At 33.8% G+C, this 26,089-nt stretch overlaps 1 protein-coding gene across 7 annotated transcripts in view; it reads right to left on the bottom strand.

Annotated features, from left to right (window-relative positions):
- The window catches only part of TBCK (TBC1 domain containing kinase), a 200,420-nt gene that overhangs the window by 72,931 nt on the left and 101,400 nt on the right, over positions 1-26,089 (bottom strand). For all 7 annotated transcript variants that reach the window (XM_026499132.4, XM_044384227.3, XM_044384224.3 and 4 more), the window contains 2 exons: positions 19,811-19,847; positions 18,579-18,740 (listed from right to left, as the gene is read on the bottom strand). In XM_026499132.4, coding sequence (XP_026354917.1) covers positions 18,579-18,740; positions 19,811-19,847 — 199 coding nt within the window. The remainder of the gene's footprint in view (positions 1-18,578; positions 18,741-19,810; positions 19,848-26,089) is intronic.

The following is a 26,089-nucleotide window of genomic DNA, read 5'->3' on the forward strand; positions in this document are numbered from 1 at the left end:
TACTGAGATATAACTAAGAATAAACTAAATTAGGAATAGATAATTAGTTTGATTTAATGGGATATATTTTTGTGATTTGAAGTCACTTCAGGGTATTGATAAAAGATTTTCTCCTTGATAAAACTCTAGTCAGATTCCTTTAGGCTTTTTCTTGACTATGCCTCAACTTTGGCTTATAAACACTTGAACAAAATGCTAGGATAGTCTTTAACAGTTCAAGGCCACATCCATAGGATGACTGTAGCCCCCACCCCTTAAAGTACCTGCTTGAGAAAAATCAAGGCTTCCAATATAATTTACTGTTTGTTCCAGTCAACATTTGAAGATAGGATCTCTGTCTCCAAGCCTCTGTGGGAAGGTAGAAATCTAACTTCAGTAAGTGCCAGTTAGCAAACCTAGATAGGTTTCACATGGACAAATGCCTTCCTTCACGCTTTTTATAATTTTTCATTTCCTTGAATCTTTCGGGCCCCTCCTCATCCCCCAGTCCCCACCTATTCCCCCATTCTCTCTTTAAAATGCCCAGTTACCCCCGTACAAATTGTTCATCCTGGACTCTTCTCTATTTTAACAGTATATCACTGACTGAAACCTGTCGTTACCACTTTAACTAGTATCTGGCTTTGTTTATGTTTGACAGTACAGTATAGTTATTGCTCTAGAAATGACTTCCTGAAATACTCCCATCACCCACTATACAAGTGCAGAGGTTGTAATGTAATACGATGTATCCCAGCACCGGAAGTTTATGGGTAGGAGAAACAGTTGAAATATACACAGCCAAAAATCAGACTTAAAAATTCTTCCAAACTTTAAACACGTAAAATGGTAAGCAGAGAATCTGGTTCTCACTGATGCCTGATCAAAAGAGAAATACTCTCCTTCTAGGAATATACTTGATAATGTTACATATACAGTTATAAGTGCATCATTAACATTTTTTTCTCTTATGATAGGAATTTCACAAAATAGCACTTTTGCGTTTGTATGAAAGAAATCTGTAGCACCACCTGTGTTAAGTCATACGGGTTATGCATTCCCAATACTACTAATAAAAAACAAACTTCAACTAACACTATCAATAGAAAAACTGATTATCTATTTTTTGTATAGAAAATATGTGCAATTATTGTCATATGAAGAGATCATCAATGAGTATGAAGCAAAAAAGAAGGAAAAATATAGAGGTTTCTGACATTTAATAATTAAAGTATTACGTTATTTTTCTGTTTTGAAATTTGTTATGGTCTCCTTTCTCATTATCAATATTCTTTTAATGGTTTCATTTTGTAACATAATTTAATCTTCTTAGAGAGGGTCACTTCTCCACAATTTATAGGGTTTAGGCCCATGCAACCTGGATCTTCCCCTATCTTCCAGTCTTCTGCTAGGTGGCAGAGGAGTAGACACTTGGCTAGCAAGGTGGGTGCAAAGATCTACAGGGGTGGGAGAAATGAAACTACTCCTTATGCATGCATTGAACTCATTCTTCTGTTTTTTTTCTGCCTCATTTTCATTCACTTTCAATGCCTGAGACTTTCTGGTGCTCTGCATCAAGAATTGGCTTGCTTCTTGCTAGTATTCTCCTTTATAGAAAGGTTGCAATTGTCTTTACTTTTTATGGAGTGAGTTACTATTGATGTAATTGTGTTCTATCTTCTCAATTATTGTTGTTTCTTGTCTACTCGTGCTCTTCTTACATTCTCTTTGTTCTTAGGATTATACTTTTTTCATTCCCTTACTGTTTCTCTTTAATGATGTTTCAGAAGGGAATAGGGATAGACATATGTGTACAATCTATCATTCTTAATTGGAAATGTTTCAAACTTTAAAGCTCTGGTTTAAAAGGGGTGGGAATGAATTCAGGGGTGGAAATGAGCATGGTGGGCTTGAACCCTTGCTTCCTTGGTCTAGCTCTTGGTCTAGTGGCATTTAAGGTATTTACTTAGAAAGTGGTATAATAATGGCATACTGGAAAGAGCATTAACCTGGGAGGCAGCATGATCTGGGCTTAAATTTCAATTCAGTTACTTACAAGTTGTATAGCTCTGGCCAAACTCATTTTTCTGCCTCTTTTTTCTCAATCATAAAATAGGGATAATGTTACCTGATTTCTGGGAGCATTATGAGGTATAAATAATATTATTTCAGCACATGGAAGGAACTCAGCGATATTACAAACTCCCAGATGTATAAAATGCGTGAGAACTTTTGGCACTTCACCTGAAATTTTACAAAGCATTAGCCTTAGGTCCCAGCTAGTCTGCCTTCTTGCTTGAAACCCAGTTTGAAATACAGGTTACATTTTAATTTTGCACTTGGTAGACTTCCATTTAGAAAGAGTTTGCCTTTTAAAAAATATTCTTTACTACCTTTCAAAATCCCAAAACTTGGAATGTTATTTAGTGATGAAAAGTAATGGGCTATCAAGTCATAAGCAGGCATGGAGGAAAAAGTCTGCAAAGCCTACATACTTTATGATTCCAACTATATGACATTCTAGAAAAGGCAAAGCTATCAAGACTGTAAAAAGAAATTACTGATTGCCAGGGGTTAGTAGGGTGGGAAGACTGGGGAGAAGGACTGTATAGCTGTAGCACAGATTTTTTAGGGTAGTGAAACTGTTCTGTATAATACTATAATACATGACGTTACTCACTTGTCAAAACCCACAGAACTGCTCAAAAACAGAGTGAACCTTAATGTAAACTTAGTTAATGGACCTTAGTTAATAATAATGTATCAATACTGATTCAACAATTGTATCAAATGTGACACATTCAGGCAAGATGTCAAAAACAGGGTAAATTATGAGCAGAGGAGTGGAGAAATATGGGAATGCTGTATTACCTGTTCAATTTTTTCTGTAAACTTAAAACGGTCCTCTCAAGTAAAGTCCGTAATTAAAAAACCAAAGAGCAGTGACAGAAGTAATACCAGTAAAAATAGCAGAGTAGATAACTCCAAGGGCACGTCTTCTCCATGGAGTTTTTTTGTTTTGTTTTGTTTTGTTTTGTTTTTAAAGAACTAATAGGGTGCCTGGGTGGCTTGATCTCCTAGGCCTCTGACTCTTGGTTTTAGCTCAGGTCATGATCTCATGGGTCATGGGATCCAGCCCCGGGTCTCCTTGCTCTGTGAGGATTCTGCTTGAAGATTCTCTCCCTCTGCCCCTCCCCCCACCCCCCCCACAACATGCTCTCTCTCAAATAAATAAATAAATCTTTGAAAAAATTTAAAAAATCAAGAACTAATGAAAGAAGTTAAAAAATGTATAGTCATGTCATCCCTGTATTATATTAATTTCTTGACTAGGGTAACAAATTATAACTTCTCCACCACATGCAAAACAAATTCCATTGCCAGAAAACATTAAGAAAAATCCCTTTGCATATTACTGGATGTAAAACAGAAACTCGATTTGCAAGAGTTAAAATATTAATAATTTTTTCCTAATCCTGCAATCATATGACAAGAAGGGCCATTGAAGCTATTTTGGAATATCTTGATTTACACAGAACATTTAACATATTGGGCAATTTTAACCATTTCCTTTCCCACTCTGAAATTCTCATCTGTAGTAATAACAGTATGGTTATTATTTCATCCCAACCTGTGTTTGAGACAATATGCTCAAAATTGTCTCTGTGAGGCAGCTAGAAAATTAAGTAGCCAGGAAAACTGCTAAGGACAAGAAATAAATAATTTTGTATATCCAAACCACTACTGTAAAACATGGCTTGCTTAAATAAGAGCAGATGAATTGTAGAAATAGTATTTCATATTTAAAATGAGTTTAAAATTTTATGAAGTTGAGTTTTTATTTGCTGTTCACTGAGAAAGGACTAACATGTAGAAAAAAAAGGAATGGCCAGTAGTTTGTCTAACATCAGATTTTTATCTAACACCAGGTATTGTCATCACTGTCATTAAAAATGAGCTTTGTAGAAAGTTAGAACTAAACTTCTGAAGATACTAGATTGGACCATCTGAAATTGCTGATATGGAAACCTACTTTGTAAACAACACATTCCCCTATAATAGTAAAAAGAATTAGATTTGGACTCCAAATGCTAGTTACTAACTTATACAATAAGGAGCATTCCATAACATCACCGTGCCTCAGTTATTTCAAGAGCAAAATGGAGATAATAAGAAAATCTACTTAACATAGCAGTGATATTTATACAAGATAAAAAATTTTAAAGGCTTTGTAAACCCTAAGTGATTCATGTTATTATAGAGATTATTTACATTGCCCAAATTTTCTAGTCACAATTTTGCTTCAGAAATGAAGCTTACTATAGGAGAATTAAAAATGTACAAACTTACATTTTGGTTTAAATAATGTTCCTCTGTGCCACTGTGTCCATAAAGGCCACCCTGCTGTTTGTTTAATTGAATAGAACTAAAAGTGAGTTCTTACTATGTTCAAAGTATGGTATTAAGTGCTGAGGCATCATAAAGATGAGTAATTGCTGAGAGTGTTGGAGTGGTGGCCCAGGCAGGGTGAGAGTTCCCACTGAACACCTTGGGTATTCATTCAGTTAAGGACCTTGACATGTCACATTCTTGGGCTAAGTAAAAGATTAAGGACCCAGCAGTTATTTAACTGTCTAGCAAAACAAAACACTCTTAAAGGAAGATAAGAAAGTCCAGATTCCTTTTAATGTATCTTTATCAATATCCACTGTATAATAAACAATAACTACATATGCAAAGCAGAATAATGTGACCTATATCAAAAGAAATAGAAGTTCATACAAATAGACCTATAAGATGAGTTAGAATTGAAATTATTAGATGAGACTTTAAAGTAATTACTATAAAATTTATGTTCAATGACTTAAAGGAAAATACTGTAAAGTGAATGGACAGAGAAATGCAAACAATAAGAAAAGTGAAATACAGGAACAGAAAGATACATTATTTGAAGTGGAAATTTACTGAAAGTTCTTAAAAGCAAGATAAAAATAAAAAGAACTATATTGGGGCACAACAAAATCTGATAAAAACCAAAAAATAAAGAGGTAACACAAATCTACAAAAAGGAATGAAGAGCACTGATAATGGAAAAATATGCTTGGTTAGATACAAAAAAATGATCTTTTAGCTTCTTTTAATATGGTTAAAAAGTAATTAGCTATTTAAAATCAGAATAATAACAGTTTATCGTGAAGTTTATTACAAATGTAAATGTCAAATATATTAAAACAATGCCAGAAAATATGGAAAGTAAATGGAATCACACTTTTGCAAAGTTTTTACATTTTCTATAAAACTGTAGAATGTTAACTCTGTGTAAACTATGGTAGGTTAAGGACACGGATCATAGTCCCTAGAGCAATAGCCAAAAGCAATTTAAAATGCAAAATGAAAAGCCAACAAAGGTATTAAGATGAAATGTCAAAATTATTTAATTAACATAAGTCAGAAAAGGAAGATGAGAAACACAAGCAAATGGGACAACTAGAAATATGCCCAACCATATTAAAGACAAGTGGACTAAACACTCTATTTAAAAGGGAGTAAATATCAGACTGGATAAACACAGCAAATAATAATTATATGCCTCAATTATATGTCTATATGTCTAGATAACTATATGTCTGAAAGTAATACATTTAAAATATTTTAAATATAGAATATTTAAATATTTAAAGTAACAGAATATAAGTATATATTTTAAATATTTCTAAATTTAAATACTTAAGAAGTCACAGATGGGTTGAAAATAAAACACAGAAAAAATACTATATAAGAACCAAGCATGAGAAAGTTCATGTGATTACATTAATATCAAACAAAACAGACTCTTAAGAAGTATTACTGAGATAAAGAGGCACATTTCATAATGATAAAAAGTTCATCCATCAAGATGACATAACAATCCTAAGCATATATGTATTTCATAAGAGAGCTTTAAAATATAGAAGTAAAAACTGATAGAATTAAGGTGTAATAGATAAATCTGTAATAATAGAGAGTTTAATGCCTCCCTCCAGTAATTTATTGAACAAAGAGAGGAAGAGCCTAGTTAGGGTAAAGAAGACCCAAACATTATTTTTGACTTATTTGACATTTACAAAGCACTACGCTTAAAAAATTTAAATAAACATGACCTTAATGTGCACATAAAACATTTAACAAGATAGGTAATAGGTGTCACATAAAGGTTCAACAAGTTTTTAAAATTGAAATTTCGACCAAAAAATATTTTTGACCAAAAAAAATTACAAGGGAAATCAGTAATTATTCTTACAGCAATAATAATGAAAAGACAGTATAACAAAATTTACTGTATTCCTCAAAAGTACTTAGGAACAGTTAAATTAGAAAAGATGAAAGTTATAAAATCAGTACTCTAAGTGTGATCTGCAAGAAGCAAGAAAGAGAGGGCTCATTAAATTCAAAGAAGACAGATGAAAGAAGAGTTAAGACAAAAAAAAAGAAAATAGAAAAACAATAAAACAATAATAGAAGTTAAATTAACAAGGAAAATATTAGTGAAATTGATAAACCCTAGCAGAATGATCAAGATAAAAAAGAGCAAATTATCAGTATACGAAATGAAAGGAGATACTACTACAGATACATCAGACAGTAAAACCATAGCAATACAATATTATGAACAATTAAATACCAGTGAATTTGAAAGCAAATAAAATAGATAAATTCCTTGGAAAGCATAGTTTACCGCATACATAACTTGACACAAGAAGAAATAGGACAAACATATCTTTATAATTTTTTTTTTTTTTTTTTTTTTACAGATTTTATTTATTTATTCAACAGAGATAGAGACAGCCAGCGAGAGAGGGAACAGAAGCAGGGGGAGTGGGAGAGGAAGAAGCAGGCTCATAGCGGAGGAGCCTGATGTGGGGCTCGATCCCATAACACCGGGATCACGCCCTGAGCTGAAGGCAGACGCTTAACCGCTGTGCCACCCAGGCGCCCCTGGACAAACATATCTTTAAAGAAGTTAATTCTTAATGAAAGAATTTCCACAAAGAAAACTACAGGTGGAGATGGTTTCATTGGTGAAATTTATAAAATATTTAAAGAATTTCTTACAATCTTGCACAAATTCGTTCTGAAGACAGAAAAAGAGGGAATACTCCCACTTGTTTTAAGACTATAACTTTAAATAAACCTGATATAACTCAGTATTCCTCTGATACAAAAATCTGAGAAAAATATATGATAATTAAAACCCAGTATTTCTCATGAACATAGACATAAAGTCCTTAACAAAATATTACTTAAGTGTGGTAGGATGAATAATGACCCCCAAATATATATACATCCTAAGCTTCAGAACCTGTGAACACATTCCGTTATATGGCAAAAGAACCTTGAAGTGTGATTAAGTTAAGGATCTTGAGATGGGCAGATAATCATGAATTATGCAGGAGGACCCAATGTAATCACAAGTAACCTTATAAGAAGGAGCATGAGTTCAGAGGAAGTAGAAAGAGATGTGACAACATTATGCAGTGGGTGTTAAAGATGAAGGAAGGGGCCACAGACAAAAGAATGCATGTGGCCTCTAGAAGTTGGCAAAAAGGAAATGGATTTTCCCTTCTGAGCCTCCAGAAGGAACAAGCCCTCCCAATACCTTGACTTTTGTCCAGTCAGACTGATTTTTAATTTCTGATCTCCAGTGTATAAATCGTAAATCTGTGTTGTTTGTGGTAGTCTTTTACAGGAGCAATAGGAAACTAATACACAAGGGTATACCCTAGGTGTAAACTATTTTTCTATTCACAATATTTCTTTCTTATTTTTTTTCTTTCCCTCCCTCCCTCCCTCCCTCCCTTCCTATAGCTTTTCAAATTAATGTTTTCAATTTCTTTGGGTAATACTCAGTAGTGGAATTACTGATCATATGGTATTTCTATTTTTAATATTTTGAGGAACCTCCATACTGTTTTCTTTTTAATTGCAGCCATTCTGACAGTGTAAGGTGATAATCTCATTGTGGTTTTGATTTGCATTTCCCTGATGATTAGTGATGTTGAGCATGTTTTCATGCATTTATTTGCCATCTGTATGTCTTTGGAGAAATGTCAATTCAGGTCCTTGGCACATTTGTTAATCAGATTGGGGTTTTTTGATGTTGTTTTGTATAAACATTCTTTATATAGTTGGCTATCAACCCCTTATTGGATATATCATTTGCAAATATCTTTTCCCATTCAGTAGGTTGACTTTCAGTTTTGTTAATGGTTTCCTTTGTTGTGCAAAAGCTTTTTATTTTGGTGTAGTCCCAATAGTTTATTTTTTGCTTTTGTTTCCCTTGCCTGATAAGCATAATCTAAAAAAATGTTTCTATGGCCTATGTCAAAGAAATTATTGCCTATGTTTTCTTCTAGGTGTTTTATGGTTTCAGGTTTTACATTTAGGTCTTTAATCCATTCTGAGTTTGTTTTTGTGTATGGTGTAACAAAGTGGCCCAGTTTTATTCTTTTGCATGTAGCTGTCCATTTTCCCAGCACCATTTATTGAAAAGACTGACTTTTTCCCATTGTATATTCTTGCCTCCTTTGTTGTAGATTAATTGGTACCATATAAGCATGGGTTTATTTCTTGGCTCTCTGTTCTGTTACATTGATTTATATGCCTATTTCTGTCCCAGTACCATGCTATAGCTTTGTAGCATATCTTGAAATCTGGGATTGTGATACCTCTGGCTTTATTCTTTTTTCTCAAGATTGCTCTTGCTATTTGAAGTCTTTTGTGGTTGCACACAAATTTTAGGATTATTTGTCCTAGCTCTGTAAAAAAGGCTGTTGGTATTTTGATAGGGATTGCATTAAATCTGTAGATTGCTTTGGGTAGTACGGACATTTTAACAATATTAATTCTTCCAATCCATGAGCAGGGACTATCTTTCCATTTGTTTGTGTCATCTTCAATTTCTTTAATCAATATTTATAATTTTCAGAGTACAGGTCTTTCACCTCCTTGGTTAAGTTTATTCCTAGGTATTTTATTCTTTTTAGTGCAATTGTAAATGGGATTGTTTTCTTAATTTATCTTTCTGCTACTTCCTTATTTGTGTATAGAAATGCAATGGATTTCTGTGTATTAATTTTGTGTCCTGCAACTTTACTGAATTCGTTTATTACTTTTTGTATTTTTTTTTGGTGGAGTCTTTAGGGTTTTCTGAGTATAATATCATGTTGTCTGCAAATAGCGACTGTTTAACTTCTTCCTTACCAATACAGATGTCTCTTATATTTGTTTTTCTTGTCTGATTACTGTTTCTAGGACTTTCAGTACTATGCTGAAAAAAAGTGGTGAGAGTGGACATCCTTGTCTTGTTTCTGATGTCAAAGGAAAAGTTCTGTTTTTCATCATTGAGTATGATGTTATCTGTAGGCTTTTCATAAATGACCTTTATGATGTTGAGATATATTCCCTTCAAACCTACTTTATTGAAAGTTTTTATCATGAATGGATGTTGAATTTTGTCAAATACTTTTTCTGCATGTGTTGAGATGATCATATGGTATTTATCCTTCATTTTGCTAATGTATCATGTTGAATGATTTGTGAAAACTAAACCATCTTTGCATCCCTGAAATAAATCCCACTTGATTACAGTGAATGATCCTTTTAGTATATTGTTGAATGTGGTTTGTTAATATTTTGTTGAGAATTTTTGCATCTATGTTCATCAGGGCTATTAGTCTGCAGTTTTCTTTTTTCTTTTCTTTTTTTTTTGTGTGTGGTATCTTTGTCTACTTTTAGTATCAGGGTAATGCTGGCCTTGTAGAATGTATTTGGAAGATTTCCTCCCTCTTCTAATTTTTTGGATAGTTTGAGGAGAATAGGTATTAACTCTTCTTTAAATGTTTGGTAGAATTCACCTGTGAATCCACCTGGTCCTGGACTTTTGTTCTTGGTAGTTTTTTTGTTTTGTTTTTTTTTTTGTTTTGAGAGACAGAATCTTAAGCAGGCTCTATACTTTGTGCAGAGCCTGATGTGGGGCTCAATCAACCGCCCCCGAGATCATGACTTGAGTCAAAATCGAGATTCAGACACTTAACCAACTGAGCCACCCAGGTGCCTCTGTTGGTAGTTTTTTGATTAATAATTCAATTTTGTTACTAGTAACTGGTCTGTTCAGAATTTCTATTTCTCCCTGATTCCTTTTTGGAAGATTCAGTTTTTAGAAGTTTATCTCTATTCACAATATTTCTGATAGACCAAATGTGAGGGATTTTCTCTTACACCAACAACCAATTCTCCAACTCTTTGGATACCAGCTGGATGTCCTACAATTTAATTCAATTCTGAACAGTAACTACCCAGAATTTGCACAGACCTCACAAGTAAAGGGCTCAGTCCCACAAGACTGCCTCCATTTCAGATGCTGGTCACAAGTCCCAGGTTGTCACCTATACTTCTGACCAACTGGCTATAAATTGTGGTTCCCACCATCCGTTTCTCAGGTTAATTTACTATAACAGTTCACAGAACTCAGGGAAACACTTTACTTAAGTTTACCAGTTTATTATAAGGGATACAAATGAATAGCCAGATGAAGAGCTATATAGGGCAATGTCCAAAAGGATCCCAAGTGTGGGAGCTTCTGTCCCTGTGAAGATGAGGTGAACTTCCCAGCAAGTGGCTATGTTCACCAACCAAGAATCTCTCTGAACTCTTTAGGTATTTTTATAAAGGCTTCATCACATAGGCATGAGTGATTACTAACTCAATTTCCAGTTCCTCTCCTGTCCTAGGAGGATAGGGGATAGGGTTGAAAGTTCCAAGTTTCTAATCATGGCTTGGTCTTTCTGATTACAGCTCTTAGTCTGAAGCTCTCTAGGAGCTCACAAAGATTTATCTCATTAAAAACAAACACTGCTCCTATCACCTAAGAGATTCCAATGGACTTAGGACCTTTGAGTCATAACCAAAGTCAAGGACCAAATATTAGAATAAAAGATGCTCCTAGTATCCCTGCCATTCAGGCAATTACAAGTGTTTTAGGAACTTGTGTCAGAAAGTGGGGGGAGAAACCAAATATATAGTTCTTATTCTGTCACTCCTGGGAATTTGAGGTTGGCTTAACAAAATGGACTGTTAATTAATGTAACTCTTTAGATAAACAGGCTACAGGAACACTATATGATTAGCATAATAGATGCTGAAAAAAATGTGACAAAAATTCAATGCTCATTAATCATAAAAACTCTCAACAAACTAGGAAAAGAAGGGAACTTCCTTTAAACTGATAAAGGGCATTTATAAAAAATCTACAGCTAACATAAAGCTTAATGGTGAAACATCAAATGCTTTTTTTTTTTTTCCTCTCCTAATAGTGAACCAAGACAGGGATGTATTTTCATCAATTCTATTCAATGAATTGATGGAATGAAGGTCCTAGTCAGTGCAATGAAGAAAAATAAAAGAAAGGCATAAAAATGGGAAAGGAAGAAATGCAACTGTCTTTCTTCTCAGAGAATATGTTTTTTTTACATTTAGGAAAAAACCCTAAGGAATCTACAAAACTATTAGAACTAGTAAATGAATTTAGCAAGTTTGAAGGCTAACATGGTTCAAAACTCAGTTCATTTCTATATATTATTGACACATAATTGGATAATAAATTTTAAAATTTGATGACCAATAGAATGAAAAGCATAAAATATCTAGGAATACATTTAATAAAAAATAAGCAAAATATCACCTGAAAACTATAAGCATTGTTGAGAGAAATTAACGAAGACCTAAATAAATGGAGATACACCATGTTCATGGATTGAAAGACTCAATATTGATAAAACTGCAATTGCTCCTAAATCTGATCTATAGATTCAAAGCAATCCTAATCAAACTACGACCAGCTTTGTTGCAGATTTTTTTTGACAAAAACTCAGGCAATTTAATGGGGAAAGGAAAGCCTTTTCAACAAAAGGAACTGAAATAACTGAATAAATATATGGGACAATAAATAAACCTTCATATCAAAATCATACCACACAATGAATTCATCTGAATAATAGACCAAAACATGAAAATTAAAATAAGCTTCTGGAAGAAAACTTAGGAGAATATCTTAATGATTTTGAAGTAGGCAAATATTTCTTAGGGAGGGTACACTATCTGAGGATTCTGGCTCCTGGATAAAAATCCATAAATGATTTTTCAGGCTCAGCCATAGGCAATTACAAATGCTTTACCTTGAGGCCTCATGAGAGAAGGCTGCCCTCCTCACACCAGACTTCGTACATAGCCGATGCACTGTAGTCTCTGAAGGCAGTTGCTGTCAAGGACTCAGATCTCCTTAGCTGACCATGCTGTTAAACATATCTACATTCCTAGTCCAGGCCCCAACACAGATGTCTTTTATAAGCTGCTTTTGGCAGAGGTCTTCTTCAGAGACCTTCAAAGACTTCTTTATCAGAGGAAGATGAACTTGAAGATATTTCCTCCACTCTAATTGAATACTAAGTACTTCTCTATTCCAATCTGTTTCTACTCCACCCTTCCCCGGCCTCCAGGTCCATTAGACTGCAGGAACCTTTTGCTCCAGGCTCCTTCTTAGTTAGACTTTCGGATCTGTGCTGATCCACCTGACCCTCCACTATTCCATGTGGAAAAATAAAACATGGAGGAGTTGGTGCTTTCTTCTGTTTAGCCTCTTGCATATTCTATTGCACTAAGTAATTATAGACTTGACTGTTAGTTTAATTTTGGTTTGTTGTCTTAATTGCCTACTACAACAGCTGGCTATCAGCCCACTTGAGCTCACCCCACCCCCTGACAATATAACCATAAAAGAAAAAACTGATAAACTTTATTAAAATCAAAATTATCAACTTACCAAAAGACAGTTAAGAAAACAGAAACGCCAAGAACAGATAAAACTCACACACATTAATGGAACAGTGGTTGTTAATGGGGGAGTAGAGATTGACAGGGGAGTGACATCAAGGAATTTTCTGGGGTAATGCAAATATTCTATATCTTGATTGTTGGGACTTGTGACCGGCATCTGAAGTGGAGGCAGTCTTGTGGGACTGAGTCCTTTACTTGTGGGGTCTGTGCAAATTCTGGGTAGTTACTTGTTATTTACATAGATATTTATTACTGTCAAGATGTATTGAATTGTACAATTGAAGCCTATATATTTCACTGTTTATAAATCTTATATCAATTAAAAATATGTTTAAATATTGAGAAAAACAAACAAACAAACAAACAAACAAGAGAAAGCACAAGGTCTTTGTATCTTCTTTTCCTATAAAGTTTTTTTGTGTAAAATTTTCAGTTGGACTAGAATGGAGAGGTTAGGTATGGAGTTATACTCCATTTGTTCAATTACATAGCATCATTTATTATCTATTAAAAACTTTAGAACATTTGAATAATTTTATTAACATCCAAAACCATAAGGGTGATCTGCAACCCATTAATCTACCTATCTCAACCACAGATATTTTTGACACAAATTATTTGTAAGAAGGTGAGAAGAAGTATTGATGTTCTAAGACATGAAAACATCTCAACAATAATACAATAGAACTCTCACTGCTGAACAAACAACTACAAAGTTGCTTATCTTACTAACAGAAAACAAGGTGAATGGAATAAAATATGCTTATTATGAAGCATTCTCTACAACATAAGTCATAAGGACAGTACTCCCTGACATCCTCAGGCTGACAGAACTGCTACCACCATTTAATATACTGAGATGAAGTATATTATAGTGGGTAGAGAAACACAGATTCAAGACCCAATAATCTTGAGTAACTCACCGATTCACCCTTTAACATTGTAATGAGTATCATCTGTAGTCCAAGAAACACACAGATAGAATGTTATTACTAGATAAGAGAATTCTAAAACATAAGAAAATGCAGTGAGAGACCAATTTACTAAGATTTTGTAGGTGCTAAAGAGATAGCATCTGAAAATTCTTTCGGGACTTTGCCATGTAAATTATCATGGTAAAGAGCAACAAGTACTCTTTTACCAGATTCTTGAACTTATCACTGGCCAGTTGCTCTCTTTTCATTCTTTGGAATCATAGCATTTTAGAAGTGTCCAATCCATTCTGCACGCTACACCCAGAATCATTTTTCTAAAATATAAATCTAATCATGTCATTTTTCTGTGTAAAACTTTCCAACTGAATATGGAATAAACCCCAAATTCCTCAGCATATTATAAGGTCCTCATAATCAGGACTCTATTTCATCAATTTCTGTCACCATTATCAGTGCTATTACCCCAGTCCATTCACTCCAATATCTTTATCTCTCATCCTACCCTCTGGTCACTCTATTAGTATCCTATTTAGAGTTAGATGGTCACACAGTTGCACACCTCCTATGCTACGTTCTAAGCCTCCAGTGCTTTTTCCTCATCCTCCTATGGGGCTAGTACTGTCTTATCCTTATGTTTATGGCCTCAATGCATAAAACTGTGTCTGTCATATAATTGTTTTTATCAGACAAGTATTGAATGAATGACTTAACTTATCCTAAGTTCTCCCAGAAAGTGGTCAAAATTTCTTGACAACCAATTCATCCACTTTAGGTACTTCACACAGCTCAAAAACATTAAAGCAAAGTTGCTAAGTCTCATTGATCAATATCATTGAATGTTTCCAAAAGTAAGTCTATTCTTGCCTTTCCTTGTTGTTCTAAACATGGTTTTTTCACAAGCCCACATTTACTGCGGTTTAGCTTTACTGACACCACTATTTACCTATATAATATTTCTGGATGATTTGGATTTGTTTTGTGCTCCTTTCACATTCTTAGTTCAATTCAGATGGACACTATAGCAGAACAATATCAGACAGGACAGAAAGAAGTCTGACAGACATCCTGTAATTGGGCTTAAAAGATAGTAACCTTGGAAACTGTATTCATAACACCAAGTGGCTAATGTTTAGTATTGGATGGCACTATGAAAAACGCAGTATTTCTTCTAAAAATACCTTGCCACTATTTTTAGATTGTATAAGAAATGGCATGTAGACTGCTTTTACATTTATCTCCCCTAGTACTAAAATGACATATGTATCAACACATGTGAAGAACTTTTAGCCACATTTTCTAGCATCATTTGTACTTCCTCAGAAGGTAACATCCCACTATATAATCTATTACAAGGGAATAGGATTTGGGAACAATTTTTGGCAAAAATATATCTTTCTGCTATGTTCTCTCTTCAAGCACTAAAGAGTTAGTCTAAAGTGATGGAAAGAAGGGAGAAAGGAGAGGGAACTTATAGAGATTGAATGTTACATGTTCTTCAAGTGTTTTTAAAATATTAAATGGAACATATACTTTAAAAGAATAGTTATGGATACTGTGTACCCAGTACCGGATTTTGCATCAGGTGCACGATGTATATTATCTTTAGTGCCCGTCATAACACTAAAGCAGAAATTAATGCGCCAGAACTGGGATGTGAACTTGCATCTATGTTATCTACAGACAGCTCTCAGTAGGAGCACCCCCTGAAAGTTTCTCAGTTCACACAGGTAGTGTGTGGTGGAGCTAGGACTTAAATCCTTATCTGTCTTGACTGCAAAGCCTGTGCTATCTACTATATTACACTGTCTCTGAGCAATGAAAGGAAATACTCTTCTTAGTCAGAATTACCTAAGAAGTCAAGCCTTGACTTCTTAGGTAATTCCTCAATTGCTTTTGCTAACCTGGAAATCTGTATGATTGATACCTACTTTAATAATTTATAGAAAGAGCCAAATGGGATGATTGCTGCATTTATACCACCAACAGAAAAGCCTGTCATGATAGAATGGAAAACTGAGAAAAAGCATAATCATGATGATGACAATATTCATAAAAATAATCACTTACATCACATTTGCTCTGTGCCAGGTACTGCTCTAAGTTGTTTTGATATATTTATTTAACACAACAACCCTATGAGGTAGTACTATTATCATTCTCATGCAATCAGAGTTAAGGAAACAAAGAGGTTAGGTCATGACCCTAAGGTCACACAGCTATAACTGGCAGAGCCAGGATCTGAAACCCAGGTGAACTGGTTCCACATTCCATGCTCTTTAACAACTAGAGCTATTGAGTGTCTCTTTGTAGAAAGAAACAACTAGAAAGGACAATTAAAAAAAAAAATGCAACCCTATTTTTTGTTCACAAGGTTACCACCTGGGTGGTGTTTCCATCATGTTACTGTCAATAGATGTTCAGAAGCAATCTGCTTCAGCAAAGAATTTAGTTAAATTTGCTGTTTGCTTATGCTTTTAAACTTAGTTGAGTGGGGATTTCAGTAAAGTACAACATATTTATTGAGTTCAAATCAATGTTTGATCCTATCCAGTCTTCACCTACAAAGTCTGTCTCAAGAATTAAAGTGAAATATAGAGTTAGCCTATCTATCCTTTTTCTGTAGACTTAGAAAGATTGTTTCTTTTACATATGTTCCAAGCTTATGTTACATAATATTTTCCTTAGAAAAGGCACGTTCAGTGTGTTTGTGTGTATTAATCTGGATTCACCTCTTAGGACTTCCCATGATCACCTCCAGTTCTTTCAAGCATCAAGTACAGTTAGGAAGCTCAACATGATGGAAAAAGAGATCTCTTTAGATCTATTTAAGAAAGACATCTCAAATAAGTGTCCTTTGATTAAAAATAAAACACAGGTATACTTTAGGGCAAGGTCTACATTTAGACCCTTTCTGGTTTTTTTTAAGTCATATTTTTATTATAATCTCTTGGGGAATTATATACAGTGACCAAGCAAATAATGAGCCAGAATAATGGCACTAAGGATCAAGGCAATTCACATCAACAGAAGGCATCCTATTTTCAAAGTAGGTAGAGTTTACCTTTTCAACGGGTCAGGCCTAACAAATGTATTCTTACTTTCTGATTTCAGAAATAATAATTTTATTTTAATGGACAAGCAATGTTACTGCTAATATTCCTATACAATCTGACAACAGATTCTTTTACCAGTGTTTAATGGTGCATTTAGGTATGAAATTGGAAAGGTGTTTAATTTGCTTGATTTCAAAATGCACAATCAGCATTTCTGATTTTTTTTTTAGAAGTGACCAGAAAAATTCTCTTAATCCTAATCAATAATCCTCTGTTTACTTTGGCCTCTGTTTAAGTTGGGAATGAGAGGAAAACATCCGCAGGGTACAGACAGTGTTCCTAGCTCGTGAAATCAGCTTCTTTATTACTATTCAACACCATAAGAAAAAAAAATAGATAATCTGATTTTCAAGAGGAATCTCCCAGAAACAATATAAGAACTAAACTACTATTTGCTCATATAAAAAATAATTTAAGTTTGGTAAGTTAGAAAGATGATGGCGATACTTTGAATTTGGGGGAAAGAAGGAAGGAGAAATTTTATAAATAATAAATAAATAAATAAATCCAAGCATTTTTGTTATTTTCCCAAAAGGATGAAGATTTTCAACAACAGAGAGATAGTGAAGTACTAAATATAGATCATCCACTAAAGATAAAAATCAGGGTACGTAGCAGTTTTCTTATTCCTCTTGAAAGTGCTTAATAAATATGTAATCTTAAGGTAACTTTCTCTTTTTTTGAGGATTTTAAAATTTTTTTCTCATTTTTTAAAATTTAAATTCAATTAATTGACATATAATGTATTATTAGTTTCAAGGGAGAGGTCAGTGTTTCACCAGTCTTATATTATACCCAGTGCTCATTACATCACATGCCCTCCTTTCTTCTGTTCTTTGTTTTTTAGGCAAATTTATCTCTTGGATAACCTTAAGTGCATTTATTATCAGCAGTCACTTGTGCCTGCCTAAAACTATGAACAACAATAAACTGAGCAGAAGGTTTGGAGCCAATGAAATGCTGTTTGAAGAAAGTAGAATTTTCTACCTGAAAAACGTTTTGGTTTCTGCAAAAATACAGTTTAGTTTTTCAGTTCCACAGATTGTTATAACCTAGGTAATCACATTACTTTCATCTTTGCAACCCCAGCAGCAAAGCTTAGACCATAGTTGCATTCCCTATTTCCACACTTAGCACTTAACACCTAGATTTACAAACTCTTCACTTGTGAATATAATGTATAGCTTAACTTACTATCCCACACTATATGACATGGAATTTCCCAGGAGTGTTATATGCCCTCCCAAGGGCACAGCGTTTCCTTTCCTCAAACTGTCCAATGGTTAGTAAGCAGCTATGGATAGGAGAGAGCAAAGTTCCATGTGGATTACACCTTTGTGAAAATATAGATTCTCAAACACCTAACCAAGTAGCCCTTATTGACTCTCTATCAGTTGAAGATAAACTGGCCTGTCCTAAGATTAAGGCAAATATGTTACTGCCCTCAAGTCTTTTACCCTTCTGGTGGCATTACTGACTTGAAAGTAAACCACAGCCATCCAGTATGACCCAGCTTTGTACCTACAAAGCGGGCAGTATATGAGCAAGCGAATCCAGAGAAGGAAGTTGAGGCTCAAGAAGAGATTCTGAAAACTTGGATGATTATTTTCTCAAATTGCTATTAGACTCATTATCTTATAATTACATTTCATTTAGTGATTCTATTTATTTATATCTATACCTGGTAAATCAGAGAAGAGAAGAATGCACTCATTAAAGCCATTAGCCAAAAGCCGGTCCCGTAGCTGCTGGAGAATTGCTACTCCAATACAGAATGGGAAAGAGGAATTCCCAAGGAGTAAGGTATCCCAGAGGTGGAAAATTTTGTGCAGTGGAAATACATCTGTAAAATAACAAAATATAAATACATTTAAAAAAAAATAACAAATTAAAACAATAACAAGCTGTTTTACTAGGCATATGACAAATGCCTTATGGTCAAAAGTGTTTCAGAACAAACACTACCAACTTTTTATAAAATGTTTACTTGGTTTTATAAAATGTTTATACACACTATTTTTGGTTTGGTTTCATAAAATGTTTATAAAACTGTTTTTATACAATATTTATTGCTTCCTAAGGCATCTTTAAAAATTGATAATCAGACTGGTCAAATAGATGACATATTTTAACCTCCATCATCAATCCTGGTATAGTTGTTCCACTCATTATATTTCTTCCTAGAATTTTCTTGTTATACTATTCTCACAAGTTTATTTACCAGGATAAGATATAGTCTTATTTTAGATTGAGTATTGTTACATTTTTATTACGCATTCTAAATAATTTCTTTATTAAGTTCCCATAAAAATTTTATCCCATTTTTTGCAACTTTATTTTTTACATTTAATGATACTGCGGATATCTTTCCAGGCCAATGCATACAGATCTACTTTAAATATGGTATTCCATTTATCATTTGTACCCATTTAAGCAGAATGTCCACTATATTAATACCTATAATTGATCAAACTATTATACATCCACATAATCTGTTTAATTTCTAGAGGAATCCTAGGTTTGGAAAAAGAAAAAATATTAGTTATTAGAGGATCTCTAAAAATTGAGTCTCATTTGGTTTGTAAAAGTTGCCTTTCAAAAAACTCAATGTAAATACTATAGTTAATGTTTATTTCTTTTTCAATCGAGGGCAGAGATTGTATGAATGTCATGACATGTAAGACGGGAATCCTATACATCACTATGCAACACTCATCCTATTCAATACTCTTTTGATATTCGTCAGTCAAAACAATTCAAATTTCTCCCTACCCAACTCTACTGCATTAGAATTATGTAAGGATGCTTATGTAATTATATGTTTAATACCACTGTAGCTATAATATACTCGGGAAGAATGGAGCTGCCCTTTTACTAATACGGTATTGAAAGAAAAGGGAAAATGATACTTACGAGTAAACATGGTGAGAAACCAAGGGATGGCATAGAGCTATGGGTGGTAGAGGATAGGGGTGCCGGGGATGGATAAAGAAGAAATAAAATATAATTACCATGATTACCAATAAACTGAATGGTAAAAAATATTCAATGCTTTGGTCTACTCCACTGATTAAAATAAGAGTGAATGTCAATAATTATAATTATCACAAATATTCTTTTAAATAATATTATCTCTTACAAATGCTACAGCTGACACTTTTACCAAGGATTATTTCACAGAATGCCTTCATTTCATCAAGGAAAATACTCAAGACAATGCCTAACCCAAACACAATACCAGCAAGCCAATTCCAAGGGTGTACTTTCAGACTGCACAAAAATATTTCTGGGATTTTAATGGTCCTTATCAGTGTGGAGTTACCCTTAGTATTTTTGAGAATTGATAAGATGGTATTTGAAAAATGTCCAAAATGTCTCATAAAAAGTTACTATGAAGCATATGCTTTCTAGTATCACTCTCTAAATTAATAGGAAGCTTCATAACAGACTAAAAGTAATAAGGTCTAGAAATGAAATAATTTGGGTCTTTAGCTGAGCGACAAATTTATTTTCCTAAGTTTACTGTCTAGGAATGTAAATAAATACACACACACACACACACACACACACACACACGTACACATACTTTCCATTAATTTTTTGACATTTTGAAAGTGAGAAATCATTCTTAATTTCTAAAAGTAGAGTAAAATCTCCTTTGTCAGTAGCAAGTATCAAAACTGAATAATTTATAGAAAAATCTGAAAAAGCTCTAATTTTATTTTACTTTCTATATGAATGCAGTCTACCATTAGACAAAGATTTCTGTACTATCTATAGGGTTTAAATAAATATTCTTTCAGCACCTATCAATTATGAATTTACGAGTAGAGTTGCATATGTCTTTGCGTAGCACACCATTGAGTATTTATGCTATCAAAATGCCAGTCAAGAACCCCAGGTATAATTATACACTACATCAAAATCTAAGTACTGTATGGGAAATAAAGGTCATTGTTCTCCACAAGATCATTTATACACATTGACACATAGACAGTTCTTTCAGGCGACATTATAAAAGGGAAAACTGAAGAGTATAAAGGTATGTGACTTCACTGTAAAGAGTATGGGCTGTAGAAAACAATAAAATATAACAAAATCCAAACTATTCAGCTAAGTTTAAGTTTAAAAATAGTAAATATTAGTTTCATCACTATTGTTTATCTTTCCTTTCTTTAAAGGACATGACATAAATTATATCAATACTTCTACCCTCCTGATCAAAGCCAATTATTTGCCATTAGGAATCTTAACTGAATTACTTCAGCAACAAGCTAACAATCTGTTTTCCCACATAGTGAAGAGGGCATTGTATGAGGAAACTATGCAAAGTAGGGAAGGAATCACTTCAAAAGATCAGAGGGAAAACTTGCCAGGCTCACACAGAGCCAGGGATAGTTCATCTTAATACCAGTCAGAAAAAAAACCCAACAAACTAATAAACAAACAAAAAGCCTGTAATAAACAAGTAATTGCGTAGAGTACTCAAAAGAGTATTGCCTTAGTAATATTAGCAAAATTATGCTCCCAAAGTATGCTGCTGTGGTCTTACTAAATAAATCGTAGAAGCAAGCTTTCAAAGGATCAAATTGCTTCAATGTGAGTTAGCTAGATCCCAAAATAAAGCTCAAGAATATTTATAAGAATATAAAAATATCCAATATTGAACAAGGTAAAATTCACAGTGACTGGAATCTAATAAAAAAAATACAAGTAGTAAAAAGTAGCAGAAAAAAAGTGATCCATAATGAGGAGAAAAATAATTCAATCAAAATGCACACAGAACTGACATAAATGTTTGTAATAGCAGGCAATGATATTAAAATACTTTTTATAACTGTATTTCATATGTTTAAAAAGCTAAGGCTGTTTATATTAAGTAGAGACATGGCAGATACAAACCCCCCCCCACACACACAAACAAAAAAATCAAACTTTTAGAGATGAAAAGTACACTATTTGAGATTAAAAAAACATACTGGATGGGATTAAGAGCAGATCAGACATTGAAGATGAAAAAATTAGTGAACTTGAAAACATTGAAATAGAAAGTACCCAAAATGAAACAAAGTCAGGAAAAAAAAAAAGGAAAAAAAAAAGCCCTAAGCATCAGTGAGCAACTTCAATCAGCTAAATATATATGTTATTGGAGATACGAAAAGATAGAGAAAAGATGAGAGGGGACAGAAAAAAATATTTGAAGCAATAATACCTTGAATATTTTCCAAATTCGATGAAAACTATAAACTAATAGATTGAATAATCTTAAGATCACCAAACACAAGAACCATGAAGAAAACCACACCAAGGCACACCATACTCAAATTTCTCAAAATCAGTGGTAAAGAGAAAAATCTTACACCAGAGCTAGAGGAAACACACACACACACACACACACACACACACACACACACACACACACATTATGTAAGAGCAGCAATGAGAAGATTCTTCTCAAAAAATGTTTTCTTGTCAATGCCCAACAAATGACAGGGTAGTAACATTTTTAAAGTATAAAAAAATCTATGTAGAATTGTATGCTCAGCAAAAATATCTTTCGAAGACAGAAGGTAAAATACAGACTCTTTCACACACATAGGAACTGTGAAAGCTCATCACCAGCAGGCCTGTACTATAAGAAATGCTGAAGAAGTCTTCCAGGCAGAAGGGAAATGATACCGATAGAAATCTGGATCTACACAGAATGAAGAGAAACAGGGATTGTAAATGTGTATGTGGTTGAATATAAGGCTTTTATTTTTAAAAAATCTTTAAAAATAGTTGACCCTTTAAAGCAAAAATAGTAATTTATTGTGCGGTTTATAACATATGTAGAAATAAAATTTAGGACAGCTATAACGTAAACACTGGGAGGGGAAAATGGAAGTATATATTATAAAGTATTGCACTATCTGTGAAGTGGTATAACGTTACTTGAAAGCAAACTGTGGAAAGTTAAAGAATTATAATATAAACCAGAATTTCTTAACTTCATTACTAATCACATTTTAGGTTAGATAACTTTTGGGTGTCCTTTGCATTTTCAGATTATTGCATCAATCCAGGCTCCAACCACTAGATGCCAGTAGTATTCACCCAGTTTTGTCAACAATGTCTTCGGACATTACCAAAAATCCTCTGGGAGGCAAAACTGCCTGTTTGAGGACCACTGTATAAATCCTAAGGAAACCAGTAAGAAAACACAGCAGAGTCATAGCTAACATGTCAACAAAGGAGATAAAATAAGATCATAAAAAAAATCCAATTCAAAGAAGACAGATAAAAAGGAAAAAGAAAACAAAGAATTGATGAAACAAATAGAATAAAAATAGCAAATGGTAGATTTAAAGGCAACCATATCAGTAGTCACAAAAAAAGTCAATGGTTCTTGTGATGGTTGATTTTATGTGTCAACTTGACTAATATGGGGTGTCCAGATATAAGTTAAACACTATTCTGGTTGTGTCTTTGAGGGCGTTTCTGGATAAGATCAACATGTGAATCAGTTGACCTAATAGTGAAGCAGATTGCTCTCCCTAATGTGAGTGGGCCTTATGCAATTTGTTGGAGGTCTAAATAGAACAGAAGTAATACTTTTATTAGTAATACTAATAGAAAACAGAGTAAGGGAGAACTCACTCTCCACCTGACAGATGGGATATAGCAGTGAACAAAACATAGTTCCAGCCTGTAAGGAGCTTACAGTTCATAAGGGCAGTAGATTTTCATTACATATTCTCAATTCATTCCATTTAGGTTCTTGCCTTGACCTCACCAACAAAACTGCTCTTAGCTTCATCATAAAAGATTTCCATGTTGCTAAATCTAATAGACAATTCTCATTCTCAGTTCTTCTTTACCAATCATCAGGGTTTGCCATAGTTAACTACTCTTACCTTCTCAACCCACCTCCCCTATTTGACTTCTAAGATACCATCTTCATCTATTTCCTCTTACCTTTCTGACTGTTGCTCCATCTCCTTTGTTGGTTCTTCTTCAATCTTCCTGACTTAAATATTGACATGCCCTATTTTCAGTCCTTGGACTTTTCCTCTTTTCTATTTTTCTCCAAATGACTATACATAGTGTGAGGACTCCCCCCATTTTTATAGCTCTATCCCCGACCTCTCCCCTGAATTCCAAAACCATGTCTAAATGCCAGCTTGACATTTCCACTTGTATGTCTAACAGATATACATAACATGTCCCAAACTGAGCTCCTTAGACCACTTCAAAAATCTGTGCCTCCAAGTATAGTCTTCCAAATCTCACTTAAGAGCAACTCTGTTCTAATTGCTCAGGTAAAAAGTTCTGGAATCATTCTTAACTTCTCTTTCTCCTACATTGTACATCTGTCATCAGCAATGCTGCTGGCTCTACCTTCAAAATTTATCGAAAGAATGTAAAAACTGCTTACCAACCCTACCACTAATTTCCTGATTCAAGCCTCTCTTGCCTAGATGATTACAATAGTGTATGACAAACTTTTTAAATTCCATCTTTGTTCCTCCTTGGGTTTCTCTTACTATAACAGCCCAGAATGATCTTGTTAAGATGTTTAGGTGGGTATATATCATTCCTCTGGTCAACGGTATCCAGCGGCTTCCCACCACTGTAAAAGCTAAAATCTTAACTATGCAATCTGGTTTGATGTAAAATCTTGTCCTCTTTGACTCTTATCTCCTTGTTTGTTGAGCTCCAGTCACATTGGTCTCCCAGCTGCTTCTTCAACATCCCTGGCATGCTTACACCTCAGGGCTTTAGCACTTGCTGTTGCTTCTGCTTCCATTGCTCTTTCCCTCAGTTCCTTAAGGCATTTATTCAAAAGTCACTTTTTCCATGAGGCTTTCCCTGACTTCCTTTTCTCCTTTCTTCCTCCCTTTCCTTCCCATCCCTTCCCTTCCTCCTTTACTTCCCTTTTCTGTTCTCCTTCCGTCCTCCCTCCCTTCTTTCTCTCCCCACCCCCTTTCTCTCCTCTCTCTCTCAAGTTTTTAATTTCAGTTAGTTAAGTGTTATATTAATTTCAGGTATACAATATAGTGATTCAACACTTCCATGCATCACCTGGAGCTCACCACAACAAGTGTACTCCTTTACCCCCATCTCTTATTTAACCTATCCCCCCAACCCCCTCTCCTGATCATGTTATTTAAAAATTCAATTTCTTCTTCATCTGAGCACTTCACATTCATGTCCCTACTTTAGTTTTTTTTTTCCTCTTTAGTACTTACCACTGCCCAAACTATCATATAGTATATTTATCTTTTTTATTGTCTATCCCCCACTAGAATATAAATTCAATGAGGGCAAAGATTTTGTCTGTTTTTTTTTTTTCCATTGACATACCCATGGCCTAGGAAAATGGGCAGCACATAATAGGCACTCAAATATTTGTTGAAAGATAGAATAAAATATATAGTGAAGATAACTGAAAGGGATAGATTAAAAGATCCAAATATGAGATTATACGCTTGGAGAAGTTTTCAATAAATATGAAATAATGAGAGAATTAGCTAATATTCCTTGGGTAATATATATACATCTATCTATCTATCTATCTATAGATATCTATATCTCCTTCATATTAAATATTGGAAAGTATTTAAACAACACTAAACTTAAAATTCTGAATTATATACTTACACTTTGACAACAATTATAAAAAGAGTTACTAGAAATAACTGAAATGAAGCATATTCTAGTAATATTTGAAAAGTAATAATTCAAGTTGAAAACACTTCTTTAATATATAACAACTCCTAGGTGCTCACCAGCACCAGTCATCTCTTACCAACTAAAATCAGGTAAATAAATAGGTAATATATTCTGTGAAATGGTAGTGCCTGTTATTTATTCTTTCTTTATTTCTTCCTTTTAAAATTTTAACTGATATTTTAATCTTAAATAATTTCTTAGGATATTGGTACATCTTCATAATACAGTCTAATACATGAGAAAGACAGCAGTATAACATAATTTTGAAAACTAGGCTGGTTCAGATTTTAATTTAAAAAATAGCAATTAAGCAATGAAATATTTTATTGCAAATATAAAAAAATACAAAATTAGTCTTATTAAGTTAGAGATATTATTAGCTTTTCCTGATTTAAGGATGGAAACTGAAACCCAGTGGAAAAAAATCATACATGCTTTAGCTATTTTCTCCAGATCATTATATTATTTTGCTTTATT

The sequence above is a fragment of the Ursus arctos genome, unplaced genomic scaffold (genome assembly GCF_023065955.2).
Source record: "Ursus arctos isolate Adak ecotype North America unplaced genomic scaffold, UrsArc2.0 scaffold_11, whole genome shotgun sequence".
NCBI classification, from domain to species: Eukaryota; Metazoa; Chordata; class Mammalia; order Carnivora; family Ursidae; genus Ursus; species Ursus arctos.